The sequence below is a fragment of the Myxocyprinus asiaticus genome, chromosome 2 (genome assembly GCF_019703515.2).
Source record: "Myxocyprinus asiaticus isolate MX2 ecotype Aquarium Trade chromosome 2, UBuf_Myxa_2, whole genome shotgun sequence".
In the NCBI taxonomy this organism is placed as follows: Eukaryota; Metazoa; Chordata; class Actinopteri; order Cypriniformes; family Catostomidae; genus Myxocyprinus; species Myxocyprinus asiaticus.
The window spans coordinates 48762137-48784972 of NC_059345.1; the positions used below are offsets into that span (position 1 = coordinate 48762137).

At 37.9% G+C, this 22836-nt stretch overlaps 1 protein-coding gene across 1 annotated transcript; it reads left to right on the forward strand.

Annotated features, from left to right (window-relative positions):
• The first annotated feature begins 726 nt into the window (after window positions 1–726).
• znf507 (zinc finger protein 507) lies at window positions 727–21804 on the forward strand. The gene is made up of 7 exons (XM_051644780.1): window positions 727–826; window positions 3990–6118; window positions 7477–7594; window positions 7918–8029; window positions 14430–14534; window positions 15269–15403; window positions 18738–21804. Exons 2-7 carry the CDS (start codon window positions 3992–3994, stop codon window positions 19111–19113), a joined length of 2973 nt encoding a protein of 990 aa, XP_051500740.1. The 5' UTR covers window positions 727–826; window positions 3990–3991; the 3' UTR covers window positions 19114–21804.
• The last annotated feature ends 1032 nt before the right edge of the window (window positions 21805–22836 follow it).

Below are 22836 nucleotides of genomic sequence, written 5' to 3' on the forward strand. Positions count from 1 at the left end.
ATCATTTATATGTATAAATGTTTTCCATCTGAAAGGACTAAATATTAAATGAAACAAATGACAATAAAATGCAAAGTAATCTCTTCAGTAATCAAAATACTTTTTGAATGTAACTGTATTCTAATTACCAATGATTTAAATTGTATCTGTAGTGGAATACAGTTACTTATATTTTGTATTTTAAATACGTATTCCCGTTACATGTATTCCGTTACTCCCCAAACCTGGTCATAGCATACAAGTCAGTTGTGACTTGTGATGACAGCATTTAGCCTACTTTAAAGATTGCCTAAATAGATAAAGATTCTACTCATTATTGTATTAATAAATAAGGAAAAGCTTGTGTGCTAATTTAAATTAGGAAATAATGTGTATCTTGTGTTTGCACATCTTGTGTTGTTTTTACAAAGTCTGAGCCTAATTATTTAATTATTTATTTTTTACCATTGACAATTCAAATAAAAATGTATACTATAATATTAAATGTTATATATATATATATATATATATATATATATATATATATATATATATATATATATATATATAAGCATAACATACAGTTGAACATGTTGTTAAATTCACTACGAATATAAATAAATGAATAAATAAATGAAGCCAGTTGTGTTTATAAAAAACTGATCGTGGATCAGTGTGCATTACCACTGTGGCTGGTGTTTCACGGTCACATGGGCAGCCGAGAGTCACGTGATCGGCGCTCCATTCTCGCCATTTTGAGTCCAGAGTGAAGCATTTTTACAGCCCAGGGATAAAAGCTGCACATCACAAGTACTGAGGTCAAAGATCAGACACAACTGCCGCATCAGTAAGTAGTGCTTCGATTAATGTGACAGTCGCATGACGCTGAGCTGTTCATTAAACGGCACAGTTCCTTTTTTACAGCTCAAGTTGGAGTGTGTGTATGTGCATGTGTCTCCTGTTGTCAGAAATGTCCTGCCCCTTTCTCACGTTGCGTCTCTACGGTTATTATGGACACCGTGTTCTCAAGCACACGTACCCTGCAAAACTTCCGCTCAACTTTAGTCTCGCGCATTGATTTACTGGGTTCAGTGTGCACGTGTTGAGTGAGCTATCTGTCACCAGGTCTCTGTCTTTAAACATGTATCAGCTCGTCATATTTCGATATACAGTTGGACAGGAACGCAGCCTGTTTGAGATACATTTTTTAACCAGTTCATCATCATTGGCCGTGTTCCTGTTGATTTTGGCGTCAGACTGTAACTTGTTGCTTTGTAACAAACCCATAAAAGATGTATATTTCACTATTATAATGTATATAGGTTTTAAATGATTAACACATTGACAAAATGCACAGAATGCATCAATATTTGTCTCTTTGTTTTTCTTATGATCAAATATAGCCTAATATTTGCCAGTGTTTTACATGTATTCATGCTCCACGTGTCTTTGTTTTGATTTAGTGTAATTCTCTTTTACTTCCCTTTAGCTGTATGTCAAAAATAAAGAAGTAGCCTACTATGAGGAAAAGGGATTTACAAGCAGAGAAAGTGGAAACAAGTCATACCTCAAATTATTCAGAGATACTAGAAGCTATTCAGAAATCAGTTGTAAACATATTATATAAACTATTGTTGAACTCTTCAGATAGCATCCGCTGATAGCACATGTACATCTCCGAGATGTCTGTTCTAGATCTTTTCATCTGGAAAGCATCACAATCTAATTAACATCTGCTAAACGTCTTAAAAAGATCAGATTTACAAACATTATAAATCATAAATATCTCAAAGACATCAGCTGAATGTCTTATTGACATCCGAGACATACTTATTGACATACATCTTACAGACTTATTGCAGAGTAGAAACTCAAAACACGAATAAATGAGCTGTCTTTGATAGCACACATTCATCACCCAGATGTCTATTTGATGGGTGTGATTATATGTGGAAGACATATTTTTAAGGTCTATTAGACGTTTCCTCTTGGATGTCAATAAGACATTCAGCTGATGTCTTTGAGACGTTTATGATGTAGAATGTTTGTAAATCTGATCTTTTTAAGATGCTTAGCAGATGTTAATTACCCAGTTAAGCACACATACATCTGTTTTAATGTCTGTTTTAGATCTTTTCATCTGGAAATCATCGCAATCTAATTAACCTGCTAAACATCTATAAAGGATCAGATTTACAAACATTCATGACATAAATTATAAACGTCTTAAAGACATCTGATGAATGTCTTATTGACATCTGAGAGAAAACGTATTGCAGATGAGCAAACAGCCTAAAAACAAAATACGTCTTCCAGATGTAAACACACATCAAATAGACATCTTGGTGATGTACATGTGCTGTCTGGGTCTATACTTTAATTATTACAGTATAATAACAGCAGACATGATTTTACATAAATGTTAAAAGCATATTTCAAAGCACAAACAAGTCCCATGGCAGTAGGTTGCTTTCGTGTCAGAAACAACTGAATCCTACTAGACAGTTACCAATGACCAGGGTTGGGGAGTAACGGAATACATGTAACAGGAATACGTATTTAAAATACAAAATATAAGTAACTGTATTCCACTACAGATACAATTTAAATCATTGGTAATTAGAATACAGTTACATTCAAAAAGTATTTTGATTACTGAAGAGATTACTTTGCATTTTGTTGTCATTTGTTTCATTTAATATTTAGTCCTTTCAGATGGAAAACATTTATACATATAAATGATGCGATCCAAAGTGCGTTTGAACAACGGTGAAACACTTTCTTATGATGTGTTACATTCATACGAGCAGACAGAGAAGTAAGTTTGAAGTAAGTTTGGAGCAGAAGAAATAGAAATAAACCTTGTGTAAATTGTCAGCTTTACGCTAAGTTAAAATGCTATTTCTAGCCATTTTACATGCACATGTTGCCAGGCACGATCATATTTTTTTTTCAAGAAAATTCACGTTGTGTGCCTGGGTAGCTCAGCAAGTAAAGATGCTGACTACCATCCCTGGAGTCGCGAGCTCGAATCCAGGGCGTGCTGAGTGACTCCAGCCAGGTCTCCTAAGCAAGTAAATTGTCCCGGTTGCTAGGGAGGGAAGAGTCACATGGGGTAACCTTCTTGTGGTCACGATTAGTGGTTCTCGCTCTCAATGGGGCGTATGGTAAGTTGTGGGTGGATCGCGGAGAGTAGCATGAGCCTCCACATGCTGTGAGTCTCCACGGTGTCATGCACAAGAGCCACGTGATAAGATGCGTGGATTAACGGTCTCAGAAGCAGAGGCAACTGAGACTTGTCCTCCGCCACCCGGATTGAGGTGAGTAACAGAGGATCTACTAAGTAGTGGGAATTGGGTATTCCAGATTGGGAGACAAGGAGATACAAAATAAATAAATACAAAAAATTCACGTTGGATAATAATTTCTTTTTTTCTAGTAAGACCTTTGATATTAGGGCAAAAATCATATTCTTGATAATAATTTTTGTACTGTTTTCCTGTAAAAATATCTAAAAATCCTTAAAACAAGATCAATTTGTTTGATCTTGTTTTAGAAACAACACTGCATAAGATATTTAGAGTTTATAGTCATAAGATTTTTTAGTCAAAACAAGTGAAAAAATCTACCAGTGCTGAAGAAGTAATTCAAAGTATTTAGAATACGTTACTGACCTTGAGTAATCTAACGAAATACATTACAAATTACATTTTACAGCATGTATTCTGTAATCTGTAGTGGAATACATTTCAAAAGTAACCCTCCCAACCCTGCCAATGGGTGATATTTATAGGATTGTGAAGTAATGGCTATTCTTGTAAATGTGTAAGATGAGCTCCTGCAAGATGATACACATTAAACTTAAAATGAATGTCAGGCAGTTAAATATTCCAACATTTCTGAACTTTTTGTGAGCTGCAAATTGCTGTTGTTTACTGTGCTTACTATGTATTGGAAGTATCATTTATTCCTACTTTGTGATTTTTGCATGTGTTTTGTTATATTTTCAGGAATGGAGGACAGCAGTGGTGTTGCTGTCCTTGTGCCTCACTCTAGAGGCCAGCAGGATGCTGTCTTCATCCCTGACCCACATCTCCATGATGGCGAGGACCAGCAAAAGCAGGCTGCTGACTCTCTCATCCAGGTTATCGAGAAGCTAAGCAAGATTGTAGATAAGCGGCCCCGGCGATGCACAGTCTCTGGGAAAAAGAGGCCCTCGATGAACTGTGCTTCAGTACCTGCTCCAGACCGCAGGGATGGGACTGGTGGGCCTTCAGCTTGTAAGAGACCTAGAGAGCAGAGGCAGGACCGTCCCACATCCAGCTGCACACCTGGGCATGCATTCGAGCAGGAGCCTTCAAGTCTAGGCACGCGGACTGTTACTTGCTACCAGTGCAATATGTGCCGATTTATTTCACCCACTTTGGAGATGTTAAAAGAGCATTTGTTGCATCATGATGAGCAGCAAAGTGACCTCATCCTCATGTGCTCAGAGTGCCAGTTTACCTCTAACCAACAAGAGGAGCTAGTGGCACATGTAAGACTCCACATGGAGGAGGGGGACCATGCCAAAAGCATCATAGAGGAGCAAAGAACAGCATTAGAAAGAAGCATTCAGCACAGAATGACCAACAACTTTGAATCAGAGGAGACCTCGACACCAAAAAAGTGGTACAGCTTTGAGCAGGGTAGGTACCGTTGTCTCATCTGCAAATATGAATGCAGACAGCAGCGCAATTTGAAGACCCACGCATGGAAACATGCTGGCCTCGTTGACTGTTCTTACCCTATATTTGAAGATGAGGTGGACTGTCCTGATAGCTCCAGCCCTCCTTTGGTTCAAGCAGTAAAGGAGGATACCATTGTAGTTCTTGCTGCAGTTGAAGGAAAATCTCAGATAATGCATGGCTCATCCAGCCTCCAGCTAGAGCTGTGTGCCTCGCCAGAAATGAAGTGTCATAGGGAGACTGTCGCTGTGAAAACAATGGAGACCAAAATGCCCATCCTGAACCACATTTTTTCTATTAAAGAGGAGCCCTTAGTGGAGGTCCAGGTGACACCAGAGGCGGAGATGGAACTGGAGTTGGAGACAGAGAGCCAACAGGCAAGCTCTGACAGCCTTCTGTCCTCTGCGCAGAAGATCATCAGCTCCAGCGGCAACAGTGCCGGCCATGTCAACGTCATCGTGGAACGCCTCCCCTGTGCTGAAGAACCAGTGTCCAGCAAGCCTTTGCTCCTCAGTCCAGAGGTGGCAGGAGACAAGACGCTCCTTGCCTCTGAGGAGCCGGAGGTAGAGAGCCAACGCCACCCTATATACTTTAAACAACAGGAGGAGGTTGTGATTGGTTGGAATGGAGGTGATCGTCAACAGAATGAGACGTCATCTTCAGGTTCTCCATCAGATGAAAATGTACCACCAGTTCGGAGGAGGACTTATTCAGAGTCTCTTCGGCTTCATTCTTTGGCCGCCGAGGCACTGGTGGCCATGCCCATGAGGGCCCCTGAGCTTAGCAAAACTGCCGTCAAAGGCATCGATGGCCTGAGCATGCAAAACCCCGACACAGGCCAGAGAATTTTAGAGATTGCTACAACTGCTGCCACTGCCAACCCTAAGGCATCTTCAGGAGAGCTCACTGGTACAATTGGAGATCCAGCTGCTCTTCTTAACCTTGGCCTCCAGAGTTCAAAAGGTTCGAGAGATCTGCTGGTTGAGGGACCCTCCAAAGCTGGCATCAGTATGTCTCTCTTGACCGTCATCGAGCGACTGCAAGAGCGCTCAGACCAAAACACTTCTGACGATGACATATTAAAGGAGTTGCAGGACAACGCCCAAAGCCAACAAAGTAGTGGAGTCCCTGGGGGTGTTGTTGGGTCTGGGGATGTTTCCACTACAGAAGGTCTTGTGGAATATATTGATGGGAGCGAGAGGCCCTATCGTTGTCGACTGTGCCTTTACAGCAGTGGGAACAAGGGTTACATCAAGCAGCACCTCCGTGTACATAGACAGAGACAACCTTACCAGTGCCCCATCTGTGAGCACATAGCCTGTGACAGCAAAGACCTGGAACGTCATATGATCCACCACTGCAAGACCCGCATGTACAGCTGCAAACAGTGTGACGAGAGTTTCCACTACAAGGTGAGGAAAAAGGACACAAACCTGTGTAGTGGAAAAAAGCATTGTTGATACTGGCAACAGTGCTGGGCTGGGAATATTTTACTCGTTAATTACTCTGAATTAGTTTAAACACTTTAAGCAACAGCACTATTGTCCTTTTTCCTTATTCTTAGACCTTATTTTTAGCTAAAGGTATTTTTAATGAAATGAGGCCAAACTAATCATGCTTCAATCATATCAGTGGAAAGGCACCTTTCTTTTTTTCTTTTTTTTATATTAAGAGTTCCTTGTGCATTTAAACAAAATTCCTTGAGAGCATACAGTGTAGCTCTACACATGGCTGAACAATAAGGATTTTTTTTATTATTATCTTGTTATCTACTGACCCAGTTTGGGACAGTAGTTCAGATTTGTACTTGCCCTGCCAACATATTCATTGGCCCAACCAAATTTTTTTTTTCTTTTTTGCATTGTATATTCGTATGTGCCAAAAATAATATTTCTCACTAGCTAAATGATGTTTTCTTAAAAATAATAATAATAATAATTTTTTGGAGAATAAAAATAAAATTAGGTGTCTATATTTATTGTTTTATATTGTCATAGTGATATAAATGTCGTCATGGCAATGAAGTTGTAAAATTGGAAATAGCTTTACACAGAAATGTTTAGTTAGCGACTAAAATTTAGTTATCGCTCAAAAATCATGTTAACACATATTGTTCACGTCTTGTGGCTATACTTTTAAAGCAGTTAGTATTTTAGCTTTTATGGATTGGCCCAATTCACTTCCATTGTAAGTGCCTAATTGTAACCCAGATTTTTGCTTTTTTTTATAGAAAAGGAGGGACAAGACAAAGTAAATTTTTTTTGCTAATCAACATTATGCCACAAATGTTGCTGATTGAGCTTAACTTGTCCCGAACCCAGAATATTCTTTTAAAGGGAAATCAAAAGTGTTCAAGTACCCCCTGCGGTACACAAACCCCTGGTTGGGAATCACAGTATTACAGGACTGTGCCTATAGCAGTACAGAAGCTTGTATTGTAAGAACGCATGTATGTGAGTCATGTATAATGTGTTTGCTTTTTTGTGTGTGTGTGTGTGTGTGTGTGGGCCACAAAACACTAAGGGCACAGAGTACTGCTCTTATCAGAACAAGGAATAAATTAACACTACAATTTGGTGCCACTGTATTTGAGCAGGTTTCAGTCTTTCTTAATAGGGAGCAAGTATTAATAGTAGCCTCCTTTAGATTGTCACACTGGAGTTCAGAGTTTCTAATGTTGAAGTGCACAGCTCTCCCTTCCACTGCTGCTTTATTAATAAAGTTTGTCCTTATGAAGAACTGATGATGTTTTTATTAATACCTCACTCAGAGTCAGCTGAGGAACCACGAGAGAGACCGCCATGGGATAAATGACATCAGCGGCACGCTGACCCATGCCGCTGAAAGCACTGTAACCATGGAGGAATCAGGAAAGATGACCGATGAGGGTGAGTATGGAGTGATCTTTCAGCTCCACACAATGAAACACAAGCTGTTAAAGTGGAAATCGAGTGTGTCCCAAAATCTAGTGAAAAAGTTTTTTTTTCTCCACTAAACCTAGATTGCAGAATGGTGTCAATACTTATTGAGCTTAACAGGGCTTTATAAGAATTAAAGACTAGATTTTCATTTCCTGAAGAAAATGCCAGTGCTTGCAAGACAGTGAAAGAATATTTTCTGATTTAGAAAAATGCTGTTTTTCCCCCCTTTATTTTTTGTTTTTTGTCAATGTGAATATTAAATTCACTGTGTGTTTCTCTCTCTTGTCCAGATCCTGTCAGTGAACAGAGTATTTTCAAATGTGATGTATGCGACTACACCAGTTCCACATATGTTGGAGTACGCAACCATCGACGAATCCACAACTCTGATAAACCATACAGGTTTGAAAAAAGGTTTTTCATTTTAAATAAGGATAAATGTATCCACCTTATTTTGCAACACGGAAGTAAGCAGTGATTGCATTTCCAGCAAGTGTGACAAATTTCTGCTGTCATTGACTGCAATGTAAATAACTAGAAGGATGATAATACCAAAATTCAGTGATAGTGGCTTATAAATTATCACACAACCAAAGAATGTACAGCAGAGTAATATCCTAATCTCTGATAATTTTCTAACATCCTTATTTATAGCAAAAGAGTAATTAAATCATTCACTTGTTGCTGTTACAGTTGTGCTCAAAAGTTTGCACACCCTTCAAGAATTAGTAATACCATTTTAAAGAAAACATGAGTGAGCAGGAAAAACACATTTCTTTTATTTCTTATGGGATTCATATTCAACTGTAGGTTATAACAGAATGGCACAATCATAAAACAAAACATGGCTGCAATGAAAAAAAATGAAATGACCCCTGTTCAAAAGTCTGCACACCCTTAGTTCTTAATACTGTGTATTGCCCCCTTTAGCATCAATAACAGCGTGCAGTCTTTTGTAATAGTTGTCTACGGGGCCCCAAATTCTTGCAGGTGGTATAGCTGCCCATTCCTCTTGGCAAAATGCCTCCAAATCATGCAGAGTCTTTGGTCGTCTTGCATGAACCGCACGTTTGAGATCTCCCCAGAGTGGCTCGATGATATTAAGGTCAGGAGACTGTGATGGCCACTCCAGAACCTTCACCTTTTTCTGCTGTAACCACTGGAGGGTCAACTTGGCCTTGTGCTTAGGGTCATTGCCGTGCTGGAAAGTCCAAGAGCGTCCCATGCGCAGCTTTCGTGCAGAAGAATGCAAATTGTATTCCAGTATTTTCTGATAAGATGCTGCATTCATCTTGCCATCAATTTTCACAAGATTCCCCATGCCTTTAGAGCTCACACACACCCAAAACATCAATGAGCCACCACCATGCTTCACAGTGGGGATGGTATTCTTTTCACTATAGGCCTTGTTGACCCCTCTCCAAACATAGCGCTTATGGTTGTGACCATAAAGCTCTCTTTTGGTCTCTTCACTCCAAATTACAGTGTGCCAGAAGCTGTGAGGCATGTCAAGGTGTTGCTGGGCATATTGTAACCGGGCTTTTTTTGTGGCATTGGCGCAGTAAAGGCTTCTTTCTGGCAACTCGACCATACAGCTCATTTTTGTTCAAGTATCGTCGTATTGTGCTCCTTGAAACAACCACACCGTCTTTTTCCAGAGCAGCCTGTATTTCTCCTGAGGTTACCTGTGGGTTTTTCTTTGTATCCTGAACAATTCTTCTGGCAGTTATGGCTGAAATCTTTCTTGGTCTACCTGTCCTTGGCTTGGTATCAAGAGATCCCCGAATTTTCCACTTCTTAATAAGTGATTGAACAGTACTGACTGGCATTTTCAAGGCTTTGGATATCTTTTTATATCCTTTTCCATCTTTATAAATTTCCATTACCTTGTTACGCAGGTCTTTTGACAGTTCTTTTCTGCTCCCCATGGCTCAGTATCTAGCCTGCTCAGTGCATCCACGTGAGAGCTAACAAACTCATTGACTATTTATACACAGACACTAATTGCAATTTAAAAAGCCATAGGTGTGGGAAATTAACCTTTAATTGTCATTTAAACCTGTGTGTGTCACCTTGTAACAAGGCCAAACATTCAAGGGTGTGTAAACTTTTGATCAAGGCCAGTTGGGTGATTTCTGTTATCATTATGATTTAAAAAGGAGCCAGACAACTATGTGATAATAAATGGCTTCATATGATCACTATCCTTAAATAAAAGACAGTGTTTTTTTTTTTTGCATGATCAGTCCTATTTTCAAAATCAATGCCAACATTTCACAATTTCTGCCAGGGTATGCAAACTGTATATTGAAGTGACGATTATAAATCTGCTTCTTTGCTGTGAGCATAATGATGCAGTATTTTCATGTCTCCATGTAAACCTCCATTCATACCTGCATAAGATGCCTTTATTTATTTATTTCCAATGGTGATATTTCATAAGCCATGCTGAATGCGAGATCTGCGTGTCTGTTTACTACACACCGCTAAGAAAGTGAGAATGCTCTCTGATAAGAACGAAGAGAATAATGCGTTTATTATTTTGCCAAAATGAAACAAGGTGCAGTTTTGGTGCAAAGAAAGTTGAAGCAGCATTTTCCCAGCATCTTTCTGCTCTTTTTCTCCTCTATCCTGGTTGTTTAAAGTTTGTGGTAGCCGTGAGAGACAGAGTTGCTGAGGACTGTACGTGTCAGCATCTGATCTCTCATTCATTCTTCCTGTGCAACTGCGTGTGTGAAAATTATGGTAAACTATATGCAATCCAAACTAATGTGTTTATGAAAATAATAATAAATTATAATAATACGATCACACATATTGCCAGCCTGCTATAAAAAGCAGTATAAATGTGTATTTTTGTATCACTTAAATGGCTTGAGGTGGATTAAACTGGAAGAGGTCCACATTCAAGGACGATTATGGCAGAGCCTTAGTTACGCTGAAAAATAAGGTGGTTAGCCAGACTGCTCTGAGGTGGATTGCGAGAGATTTTAGAAATAGAATGGAATTTGGCCCCCTATTGAGAAATTATGTGAAATTCTTGTTCTGAAAGACTGAGTGTCGCTATCACATACAGCCACATTTCACAGCACATCGTTTCCGCTAGTGTGTTCTCTTTGCAGTCTCCACCAACTTTATCCAAATGTACAGTTGAAGTCAGATGTTTACCTACACTTAGGTTGAAGTCATTAAAACTACTTTTTTTAACCACTTCACAGATTTAATATTAGCAAACTATAGTCTGGGCAAGTTGTTTAGGAAATCTACTTTGTGCATGACATGAGTAATTTTACAGTGGGTTAGAAGTTTACATACACTAAGTTAACTGTGCCTTTAAGCATCTTGGAATATTCCAGAAAATTATGTCAAGCCAATTAGACAATTAGCTTCTGATAGGTGGTGTACTGAATTGGAGATGTATCTGTGGATGTATTGTAAGGCCTACCTTTAAACTCAGTGCCTCTTTGCTTGACATCATGGGAAAATCAAAAGAAATCAGCCAAGACCTCAGAAAAAGAAAAAAAAAGAAAATAATTGTGGACCACCACAAGTCTGGTTCATCCTTGGGAGCAATTTCCAAATGCCTGAAGATACCACATTCATCTGTACAAACAATATTGCACAAGTATAAACACCATGGGACCGCACAGCCATCATACCGCTCAGGAAGGAGACTCATTCTGTCTCCTAGAGATGAACGTAGTTTGGTGTGAAAAGTGCAAATCAATCCCAGAACAACAGCAAAGAACCTTGTGATGATGCTGGAGGAAACAGGTAGACAAGTATCTATATCCACAGTAAAACGAGTCCTATATCGACATAACCTGAAAGGCTGCTCAGCAAGGAAGATGTCGCTGCTCCAAAACCACCATAAAAAAGCCAGACTATAGTTTGCAAGTGCACATGGGGACAAAGATCTTACTTTTTGGAGAAATGTCTTCTGGTCTGATGAAACAAAAATTTAACTGTTTGGCCATAATGACCATCATTATGTTTGGAGGAAAAAGGGTGAGGCTTGCAGCATGTTGTGGGGGTGCTTTGCTGCAGGAGGGACTGGTGCACTTCACAAAATAGATGGCATCATGAGGAAGCAAAATTCTGTGGATATATTGAAGCAACATCTCAAGACATCAGCCAGGAAGTTAAAGCTCAGTCGCAAATGGGTCTTCCAAACGGACAATGACCCCAAGCATACCTCCAAAGTTGTGGCAAAATGGCTTAAGGACAACAAAGTCAAGGTATTGGAGTGGTCATCACAAAGCCCTGACCTCAATCCGATAGAAAATTTGTGGGCAGAACTGAAAAAGTGTGTGCAAGCAAGGAGTCCAGCAACTTATTGTGAGAAGCTTGTGGAAGGCTACCCAAAATGTTTGACCCAAGTTAAACAATTTAAAGGCAATGCTACCAAATACTAACAAAGTAAATGTAAACTTCTGACCCACTGGGAATGTGATGAAAGAAATAAAAGCTGAAATAAATAATTCTCTTTACTATTATTCTGACATTTCACATTCTTAAAATAAAGTAGTGATCCTAACTGACCTAAGACAGCAAATTTGTTTCTACGATTAAATGTCAGGAATTGTGAAAAACTGGGTTTAAATGTATTTGGCTAAGGTGTATGTAAACTTCTGACTTCAACTGGATCTGTCTGCATCCCAAAAGACAACAAGGAACACCCATTACATGACACGCCTACTCCAAGTAATGCCCCCCTTGGATCACAAAGCCATTTTATTGGCTGAACGTTAAAAAAAAAATCCAATGCAGTTGCTGTATGATTCATGTTAAATTGTTACATCTCATATTTTTAAACCGAAAATATAAATGGTGAAATTGAATTCTCTCTTGTTTTCTTCAGTTAGCTCACAAGTGTTTACCTTTTAGCTTAACATCATCTTCTACATTATTATTTTCATTATGTTTTTCCTCACTGTCACCTAATGTTATGGTGATTTGATTGTATTCAATAGAACTTTTACATTGCATTGTATTTAATAATTTTACAAAATTTCATTTGTAATCTTTGTGGTTAGGTTTAGGGGTAGAGATAGGTATAGGTGTAAGTTTGCTATAGGACTCTAAATAAACACACACAGTGTATGAATGAAACATCCAACTGTTGGTTACTATACTTTAGCATTTCGCCCGTTATTTGAAGGGGGCGTAACTTGTAGTGGGCATGCCTTGTAGTAGTCTTGCAGACCCTTCTCACTTCATCCACTGTTCAACAGGAGTTTGGAAATCTCCAGAATGATGCATTTGTTGTAAGACGGATATCAGGTTAGATACTTTGGTCATGTACTCGTTCTTGTTAAAATGTCCCAATACCATGCATCGTACAACTGAGAAGAGCTGCTGTTGTGTGAGTGGCCGAACCGAGTTTATTGAGCACGCACAAGCCAAACACACACTCTTAATACATCCTCTGTAGCACTGCGAAGTTTAATTAATTGTAGTGAATTGGTTTATTTTGATGTTTCATTGAAACATGAAAAATGTTTCACAGACTTCCCAGCACCACTTGAAAGCGAGGACATATGAGAGAGCGGTCATTACACTTTCGCATCTATGCCTATACTGGGCCTGCTCAGCTTGCACATGTGCGTCAACCAAATAAAAGGGAGTGGTAACATTTTGATCAAATTAAAATCGTATTTGTAACAACAGAACAGAAACTATGATTGGATTACTAAAAAATAGTGTAATTCCTTGAACCACGTCAAAGCAGGAAAATGTAATCTGGTTCAGATTATTGCGATGTGTCACACCCAACACTGCTCAGTCGCAGTTCTATATGTGCTTTGCAGTGTCACTGAATGGACATTAAAAAAATAAAAACACAAAATACAAGGAAAAGAAACAGAAGCTCAATATAATATTTATAATGATAATAATAGTATAGGATTTCTTATAAAAATGTTACATCCCTGTTCTATTACAAGTGTTCTTTGTGAGAAAAATATCCTTTTAACACAGTGTGATCAAAATGTGCTTAATATTAAGCATACAATATAAAGATGATGTAATAGTTGCAATCTAATTGCACCAAGCCTTTTTTTTTTTATTTTATTTTTTTTATTATTATTATTATTATTATTACAACGATGTGGCCTGCAACACCTTATTTATTTATTTATTTTTTGCATCTGGTCCCCAATAAAAATCGTTTGGACACCCCTGTTGTAAATTATACATTCTGAGGATTGGATATGTGCTAGTGTAAATATTTAAAAATGAAATGTGATATGGTAGGGGATAAAAGTATTAACAGTAATCACCACAAGGGTGCAGTGGTGCTTAGGATAAGTCTGTTGCTGCCTTCACCCAGTGTCTAAAGGCAAAGGCCCAATGCTATATATGTAAACGATCTTTTCTCTTCAATACAAGAGCACATACACACATGCCTGGTCGCATGCAAGCTCGCATAAACACCTTTGGCTCCCATTATTGTCTCTTTGTGTGTGCTGACACATCTTGCTTTAGTTCTGCTCACCCATGATCATTTCAAACAGAGTTTCTGAAAGAAGGTCCTTTTAACACAACCGCACAAGCTATTCAAGGTCTGCAGTGGATTGCGTTTGCCACAAGCCACACCTTGAGTTCAGCCTCTCTACAAATAGCCTTTCTTAGCACTTCAGATGCAGTCCTCCAAATATTCAAACACACACACACATACAATGCAATTAGCCTGCAAACAAACAACGCCTGACCCCTCTTAACAGGCACTTCAGAAGGTCTGTTTCAAACTGCGGCCTTGTGCTGCTCTAATTGATTATCCTGTGTGGCACGACCCCTCTAGGTGCTGCAGCTGTGACTTTGCCACAACTAATATGAATAGCCTAAAGTGCCACATGAAAAGACATCCACAGGAACACCAAGCAATGCAGCTGCTGGAGCAGTACAGGTGAGAAACAGCTCATACATAAAGTGCAGATAGGGTTGTCCCGATACCAAAATTTTAGTAGTCTATACCAATACCAGGGAAATTTCCTCTTCATAACAATTTCAATAACACATCAAAAGCTAATATGCTTTTAAACAGAATTTATTTTGAAAGTTAAATATATAAATTAGCATATTCAGTTAACACAATGGCATGTTAGCTTACATAAAGAAGTCAGTGATAAAGAGCGAAGAATTAAACTAAGAGCATTTTTTATTAACATTATCAACAGAGGAAGGTCTATTAGGCTTTATTTATGCTGCAAGGCCTAATGCACAGGCATATGCATGTATATGGTGACACATCTATTTTTTTACATTCACTTAAGTCATAACCAGCTGTGTTTACATGAATACCTAGCCAAGACGGGCAAATTTGACCAAGTATTGCATCTGACCATTCATGCACACAGCCTCATTACCATGACGCACAAGCACACATACAAAAATATACATGCAAACATTTAAAATTGCTTAAAACAGCATTTGGATAGTGATTTGAGTCAGTACTCTGTACTGTACTGTAGAAAAACTGGTAACTTGTAACTTTTGCATTGACTGGTACTTTTGACATTTCTACATTAATATTTAATAGAGTAATTAACATAAGTGCTATTATTGGTAAAAAAAAAAAAAAAAAAAAACTTGACTTTGCCTGGAGATTGGGCATAATTGAATCTTCATCTTATGTCACAGGTGCTCCCTATGTGGATATGTTTGCAGCCACCCACCATCTCTCAAATCCCACATGTGGAAACATGCTGGAGATCAGAATTACAACTACGAGCAAGTGAACAAAGCTATCAATGAGGCCATTTCACAGAGCAGCCGGTGAGAAGGGGGCATTCATATATTGGACATGTGGCACATGATAATTTTCTACTTGCATTGACTGTTTACACTTGGTAGTAGATTGGTAGATTACAAGAGGTAATCATGAGATTAATCGTTATTGCTATTCCATTGACAGATTTAGTTTTTTAAAAATAAGAAATAAAATAAAAAAAATCTGCATATAGTTTTGAGAAAAAGAATGTATCCTATAGAATAAAATCGGGCCAAAAGGGTGTTTTTGCATTCGTTTTATTGGTTCGAAACAGCTCGCCTAGCCAAACTTTTAGGAAAAATTTGTACCGGCTGCTAAACACCTTCTTACTGCCATTGGTCCACGTCATCAGTAGGTGTGACGTGGAGCTTGTAGGTGCTACTGGTTGTTTAAATCAGTTTTACTATCAGAAATAAACGATAATTAATTGTTATTAATTATGGAATAATCAAATAACAATTAAATAACTAAATAGAATCTAACAAACTATTCTCCAGAAATGATCAATAATTAATTGTTATTAATTATGGAATAATCGAATAGCTAAATAGTAATTAAATAGAATTTAATTACTTAAACTCTATTCTCGGGGCACCACTCTTTGAAAAGAGAAAAATGATAGCAAGTTACTGACTGAGTCTCGTAGAATAAAATTTACCTGTAGGTTGAGTGTCTTAATTGTTAATCAAAATAATCAAAGGGAAAACCTAGTTCAATTATTTTGATACACAAACCCAACAGTAATCTAGTTACAGTTAGTTCCTAATACCAACAACAATAGTACTCTGAGGTAACTTGGGAGTTCTTCACGTGGCAGAGGTTGGCTTCAACACAACATTCAAACAAAAACAAACAGGAGTACTTATAATATAACAGGATTTATTATACACAAGCAGTAGTGAACACAGCCAATACTATCCGAATATAATCCAGTTAAAATCAATGATATCCTAGGCTAACAGTGGAGCTATATGCTAGTGTGTGTGTGTGTGTGTGTGTGTGTGTCCCGATGTGGTAACCAAGGAGTCAAAATGGAGGATCAGGTTCAAAATGGAGGGTTAAATCCAAAATGGAGCTAATACCACGTGCGGGTGGAAATGAGCGGACACACTAAGGGACTAACAGAACAGGCAGGAGAATTTGGCGGCCAGCCAGTGAACACAGCCAATACTATCTGAATATAATCTGAAAATAAAATCAGTGATATCCTAAGATAACAGTGAAGTTATATGATAGTGTGTGTGTGTGGGTATGTGTCCAGGTGTGGTAACAAAGGAATACAAAATGGAGGATCAGGTTCAGAATGGAGGGTTAAGTCCAAAATGGAGCTGATCCCATGTGCGAATAGGAATGAGCGGACACACAAAGGAACTGACGAAACAGGCGGGAGAATTTGGTTCACCAGCCTGAGTCGAACACGAACTGAGGCGCCGCTCACTCAATGAATATCAATGAGAGAGAGAGAGAGTGAGAGCGAGCGGGAGCGAGGAAGAATGCATGCAGTTTATTTAAGGGTAACCGCTCGTAACAGCGGGACTGAATTACCAGTTCAAATCACTCAACAAAACAAACGTAACCCCAAAAGAAACTAAAACAAATATCCCCACTTGAAACAGCGAGCAGAGTTTAACATACAACTATATATATATTCAAAACATCAGCATTTAGAGTCAAAAATAAGATTTAGATTCACAAGAAAAGTCACAGTTTCTAAACTAAATCTGCCCAGATATCAAGCCTTACTTGGGAAATCCTGTGTGATTTCAGTAGGTTTGTCCGTTGGAATTCCTGTTGCATTGAGCGGTCAGGAGAAACGGCCTGGATGGTTCCTTGTCTTACGCTCGTCAGCGGAAAGACGCGTCTCTGCTTTATTCTTCGGATCCAGCGGTGGGGAAGAATGCAGATAGTCAACGTTGAATGAAAAAGAGGGAGAAGGGAAACTGGTCGCCTTTCCGTTTTCCAAAATAAATTCACTGTTGCTTTACAGTGAACTGAACCGGTTGATATAAGTATACTATGAGACTTGAACAAAGCTAAGTTAATCTTACTCTACCGTGGCCAAATGGCGAGGTTAGAAAAACGTGGTCTCTTTGTTCTCAGTCCAAACGGAGAGAAAAACTCCTTCAATACGTGCACAGTACAGATGTCCCTTTAGAGCCATGCAGAGCTTAGCACAGAGAGAGCGAAATTCATCTGTCCGCGGGTTTTGTTGACGAGATGACGTCATCGGTCGTAGGCCACTCGACCAATGGCGTTTAAGCCTGGGTCCATGGGCGGGACTTCGCATCCAGTTGTGAATTTGTGAAGGACCTTGGGAAACTGAGTTCAATGTCTCTCCTTTTGACCATAGAACAAAGGGCCATGCGGTCTCTGCTGCCATTTTAAGTGGGCCAAGGCCCTACAAGCTCCACCTACCTTGATGCCGACAGCTAATTCTGTTTATCAACAGTCAGTAAAGATCAGTCAACATGAACAATCCAGCGTGCAGAGTTATTAGCGAGCTGATGCAAATTTACCTACATCTGTACATTCGTTTGCTCAGAGACATTTTCCGAGACCATGTCATGAGATTTTTTTTTTTGTTGTTGTTGTTTAATTAGTCTACAAAAGGAATCAAATCTACTCAAATACACTTAAGTGCCCATTCACTCATGGTGCCATCTGCAGCAAAAGTCATTCACACATCTGCCCAAAGGAAGATATGCCTCTATCATCATTCTTTTGTCTGTATTCTGCACATTAACAGTCTTTTATACGCCCATCTTTGCAGTAGTATCAGTGTCATCATAAAATACAATAACAGTGTGTAATTGGCTCATTTTATGGCTGCGTATAGCGTGTTAGCATTGAGAATGTAAACAAGACAAAATTAAACATTTTCTACTGCATTTATATTACTTTAAATCACCATTGAGTGGTTAAAACTGCTTATTTTACTGACCTCAAGTGACTTCTACTCATAGAATGAGGCATAAACTCATTGATAGCACATTTAATGTCACATTAGTGAAGGTTTTACTGAGCGTCCTCTTATTTAAATGTACTAAGTTCTAAATGCCTCCCACAGCAGTGTGGCGGGTCTCTGAATGTTCGCAGACAGCTGTTTTCTTGGCTGTTTAGAAATTCGTTTTACTCCTGAACGAAGAAGTACAGTATATCGGGACCTTAGTGTGATTCATTGTTAGGTGCTTGCAAAAAATCAAATAAACTTCCTTATCAGGAGTCAGTACTAAGTTAAACTCTCACTATATTTACTTGTCAGACCTGCCCACCACAACTTGAACAGCCATACTAATGTAATTTTGTTGTGTTTATTTTCTCCTGTCTCCTGGGCTTAAGATCACCCACTGTGTCTCTGAAGTCAACACCTGAGACTGGAGTGGAACGTCCCTATATTGTCTTGAGCAGAAAAGACCAACAGTTATCTGAGGTGAGTTCTGCTACAGGGGCCACGGGCACAGCTGCATCAGAGAGGTCATCCTCCAGCAGGGAGCAGGCCAGCAGGGCCATGGCATGGCGGGGCAGCACAGGGCAGGCAGGGGCAGGTATGGAGTACTGTGTGCTGCTCTTTTGCTGCTGTATCTGTGGCTTTGAGTCCACCAGTAAAGAGCAACTGATGGAGCACATGAAGCAGCATGAGGGAGATCTGATCAACATCATACTGAGCAAGGAGCAGCAGGGAAATCAGCCAGCAGAGACCAGCAGCAGCCAGTGATGCACACGTTTTTATACATACTGGTCTTGTATCTCGTTTCTGCTTGAACAAACAACATGAACATGCACAACTAATTTCACTGTCAGAACTTTCTGTTTTTCTCTCTTTTTTTTTTATCTCGCTCTATCTCCGTACTGATGTCACGGTTAGTTTCTGTTACCTTTGTCAACCATGGATATGTGATTCAGAGATGTGCAGGTTAAATAGGTATCAGATTCCTGCAAATTAAAGCGTACATATTAGTGTGAATTATGCAAGTGGTTTTGATTTTCAATCATTTTATTCCTCACCTGTTCAGAATATGCACCATGGAGTCCATACATTATGAAACAAGGCAGCTTCTCTTATTCACTGTATAATTGTACTTATTACTTATTATAACTGTAATATTATTTATATCTATATTACTTGGGTGTGTTTACCTTTAAGTTGGCACTTGCCATGCCGTGTTTGAGCGTAGAGAGGCAAAGTTCCTTCTTGCCCTTTAACGCGTGTCAGTGTTTGCATTGATATTTATGAAGATAATTTATTTTTGTGCATGTTCCCCCTCCGTTATGTTCAAACAAATTATATAATTTGTTTCAAATTATGGCCTCTATTTTGGTGCTGTTAGTCTTGCACTTAGAAATTGAGTGTGAGAGAAGTCATCATTGGGAATGCATCTTATAAAATATAAACATATATATGTATATAAACCATATATGAATTTAACAAGTGAAAAATTGTCCCAGTAAAAAAAGAAAATACATGAAAAATGCATCAGACATTTTTTTAAAAAATTTTTTCATGGAAACAAAGGGCTTATACTTACCAGGCTTTATTTAGTGGATTATTATTATTTAAATCCATATCAAGTTATGACAACGTTAAAAATGCCAGAACTTGAAGAAATTGTTCTCACGTTTTACTTCATTATCCTTTTTTAAGGTTATTGCATTTGCAGTATATGCATAAAGGGCACACAAGACTGATGTACATATATATACAGTATATATAAATACATATATTTTATCATAAGCTACTGCTGTAATGGTTAAAAAGCTTTTACAGTTTTACAATCATCTGTGATGTATATATATATATATATATATATATATATATATATATATATATATATATATTATATAAAAACATTTATATTTTAGATGTTTTACTTGATCACTACCTCTCAAATTTACTACAAATGTTTTTTTTTCCAACCTTGGTTTAAACCTTAGCCTCCCTCAATTTGGACTTGATATGTGGCATATTTACCAAGGGTTGATTTGCATGCACTCAATGTTTGTATGTCAACAGTCTAAAATGCAAAATTGGTATGATAATACGACATCCATAATTCATGCAGACTTCACCGCTTGGTATATCAGAGAAATAAAATCTTAGGAATTAAATTGTAGGAATTTACATACCAGATTATTATATTCTGAGTGTCAAAGATATAGTAACGTGGTCTGCATATAAACCTTGCAATCATGTGAACATATGCATTTGAATGAAAATAGATGTGAATACTTGATCGTTACCAGTTTTTAAATTGCTTTCTCACTTCAATCCAATGGTTTAATACCAAAACATCCATTGATACTTTGTTTCAGAGACCACATTTAATTGTTATTTGCATAATACACACTTGTTACTTTCCAAGTCTTGTTAAAAAGTACTGTACTGCCATCAAAGAGAGACTGAGTTTCAGAAGCATCATTTTGTGTTCCAGCTACTGCATTTTATTTGGTGTTAACTACAGTGATTTCGTCCAGTTTAATCAAGAACCTACCAATTGGTATTATCTCTTTTCTTACCTGTGTCTGAGAGCAGGAATTGGCAGTCATCCTGTTCACATTATATGCTAGCAATCTGCTTTATCTGGAAATCTAGCAGTGGTTTCCAGATTTATTTATTTTTTTTCTTTTTTTTTTTTCTTTTTTTTTTTCTAGCACAATGCAATATATCTGGATTTATTATCATTATTATTTTCTAAAGATAAACAAGAAGTTTGAAGTATCAGCACCTTCATTAGCGGGGCCTAATGAGATAATTGTGTGTCAATAGATTTGGTAATCATACAGTTCTAGTAATGAGGATAGGCTCTCAGCCACAAGTGTGCCTTACATTTCAACAGCCTCATCTTTGAAGGGATATTCAGTCAATTTTAGAAAAATACTATTAATTTTAAGCCAAGTAGTGTCCCAGTAATGAGTGTATTGTCATTTCTGATTAGGCCTTTTTCTGTATAATGTGCCCTCAATAACTATATATTGTATTCGGACACATGGTACTGTAATATGGTTTTATATGTGACTTGCTGTATATATACTGTAGAATACTGACATTTTTTTAGATTAATTCTATTTTTTAAAACTTGTATAAACACTACAGAAAAGAAAAACGATGCATCAAAAATTACCGTTGATTAGCCAAAGTGTATCAATAAAAGTCTTTACTGTATGTAAGGGAATGGTTGGCATTTGAAACTGAAAACAAGCACATCTTGTTACCTGCTGCCATGCCAAATGAGAGAAGGAATGTCTGGGTTTTACAGTTTAAAGGCCTCTCAGTGCTATTTTCATTTTCAAGTACAGGGGTCCAAAGGGCCCTGTTTTGATATGTGTTCCGTTCGCAATTATTTATTTGTTCTTCTAAAACTGTAATGTTATCATTTTTGCCTGTGTATTTTTGGTAATAAAGAATGAACCACAGTTAAGTCATTTGGAAGCGTCTTCACTTGGTTGGGTCATTGTAAGCCTGAAGTTTATTTCAGGTTTTACCAAAAATGGTGTGATGCACATACTATTGGACTTAAAGGGATAGTTCACCCAAAAATGACAATTCTCTCATCATTTACTTACCCTCATGCCATCCCAGATGTGTATGATGTTCTTTCTTCAGCAGAACACAAATAAAGATGCTTAGAAGAATATCTCATTAGGTCCGTATAATGCAAGTGAATGGTGAGTTGGTGAGTGGTTAAATTAATATCTTCAGAAGTGATATGATGGGTGTGGGTGAGAAACTCAAAATTGCAGTCTTTTTTCCTCTAAATCTCCACTTTCACTTTTAGATGTGAAAGTGAAACTAAACAGGCACCACATGTGGCTTTCAGATGTAAAAGTGAAAGTAGAGATTTAGAGTTAAAAAAGAGGACATTTTAATCTGTTTCTCACCTATACCCATTATATCACTTCTGAAGACATGGATTGAACCACTGGAGTCATGTGGATTACATTTATGTTTCCTTTATGTGATTTTTGGAGTGGTCTGGTAAACATTCACTTGCATTGTATGGACCAACAGAGCTGAAATATTCTTCTAAAAATCTTTGTGTTCTGCTGAAAAAAGTCATAAACATACACTGGGATGGCATGAGGGTGAGTAAATGATGAGATAATTTTCATTTTTGGGTGAACTATCCCTTTAATTGAACTTAACTTGTATTGAACCCAGAATATTCCTATAAGCAGGCACTCCTAGTTTACACTGTTGTAGCCAATAAACTTAATCACATCGATTAAGGCAAAGGTTATTATAGTTTTCAGTTTTTAATTTAGTTATAATTTTTATTTTGTTTTCAGTTTAAATTATTATTCAGTTTAGTTTCATTTATTTTACCAACTGTGTTTGTTAGTTTTAGTTTTAGTTTTTATTTTAGTCTATCAATGTATTTTATTTTTTATTTTTATTTCAGTTAACATAGATGAGTAAATGACTTTGCAGGGGACAAATTTG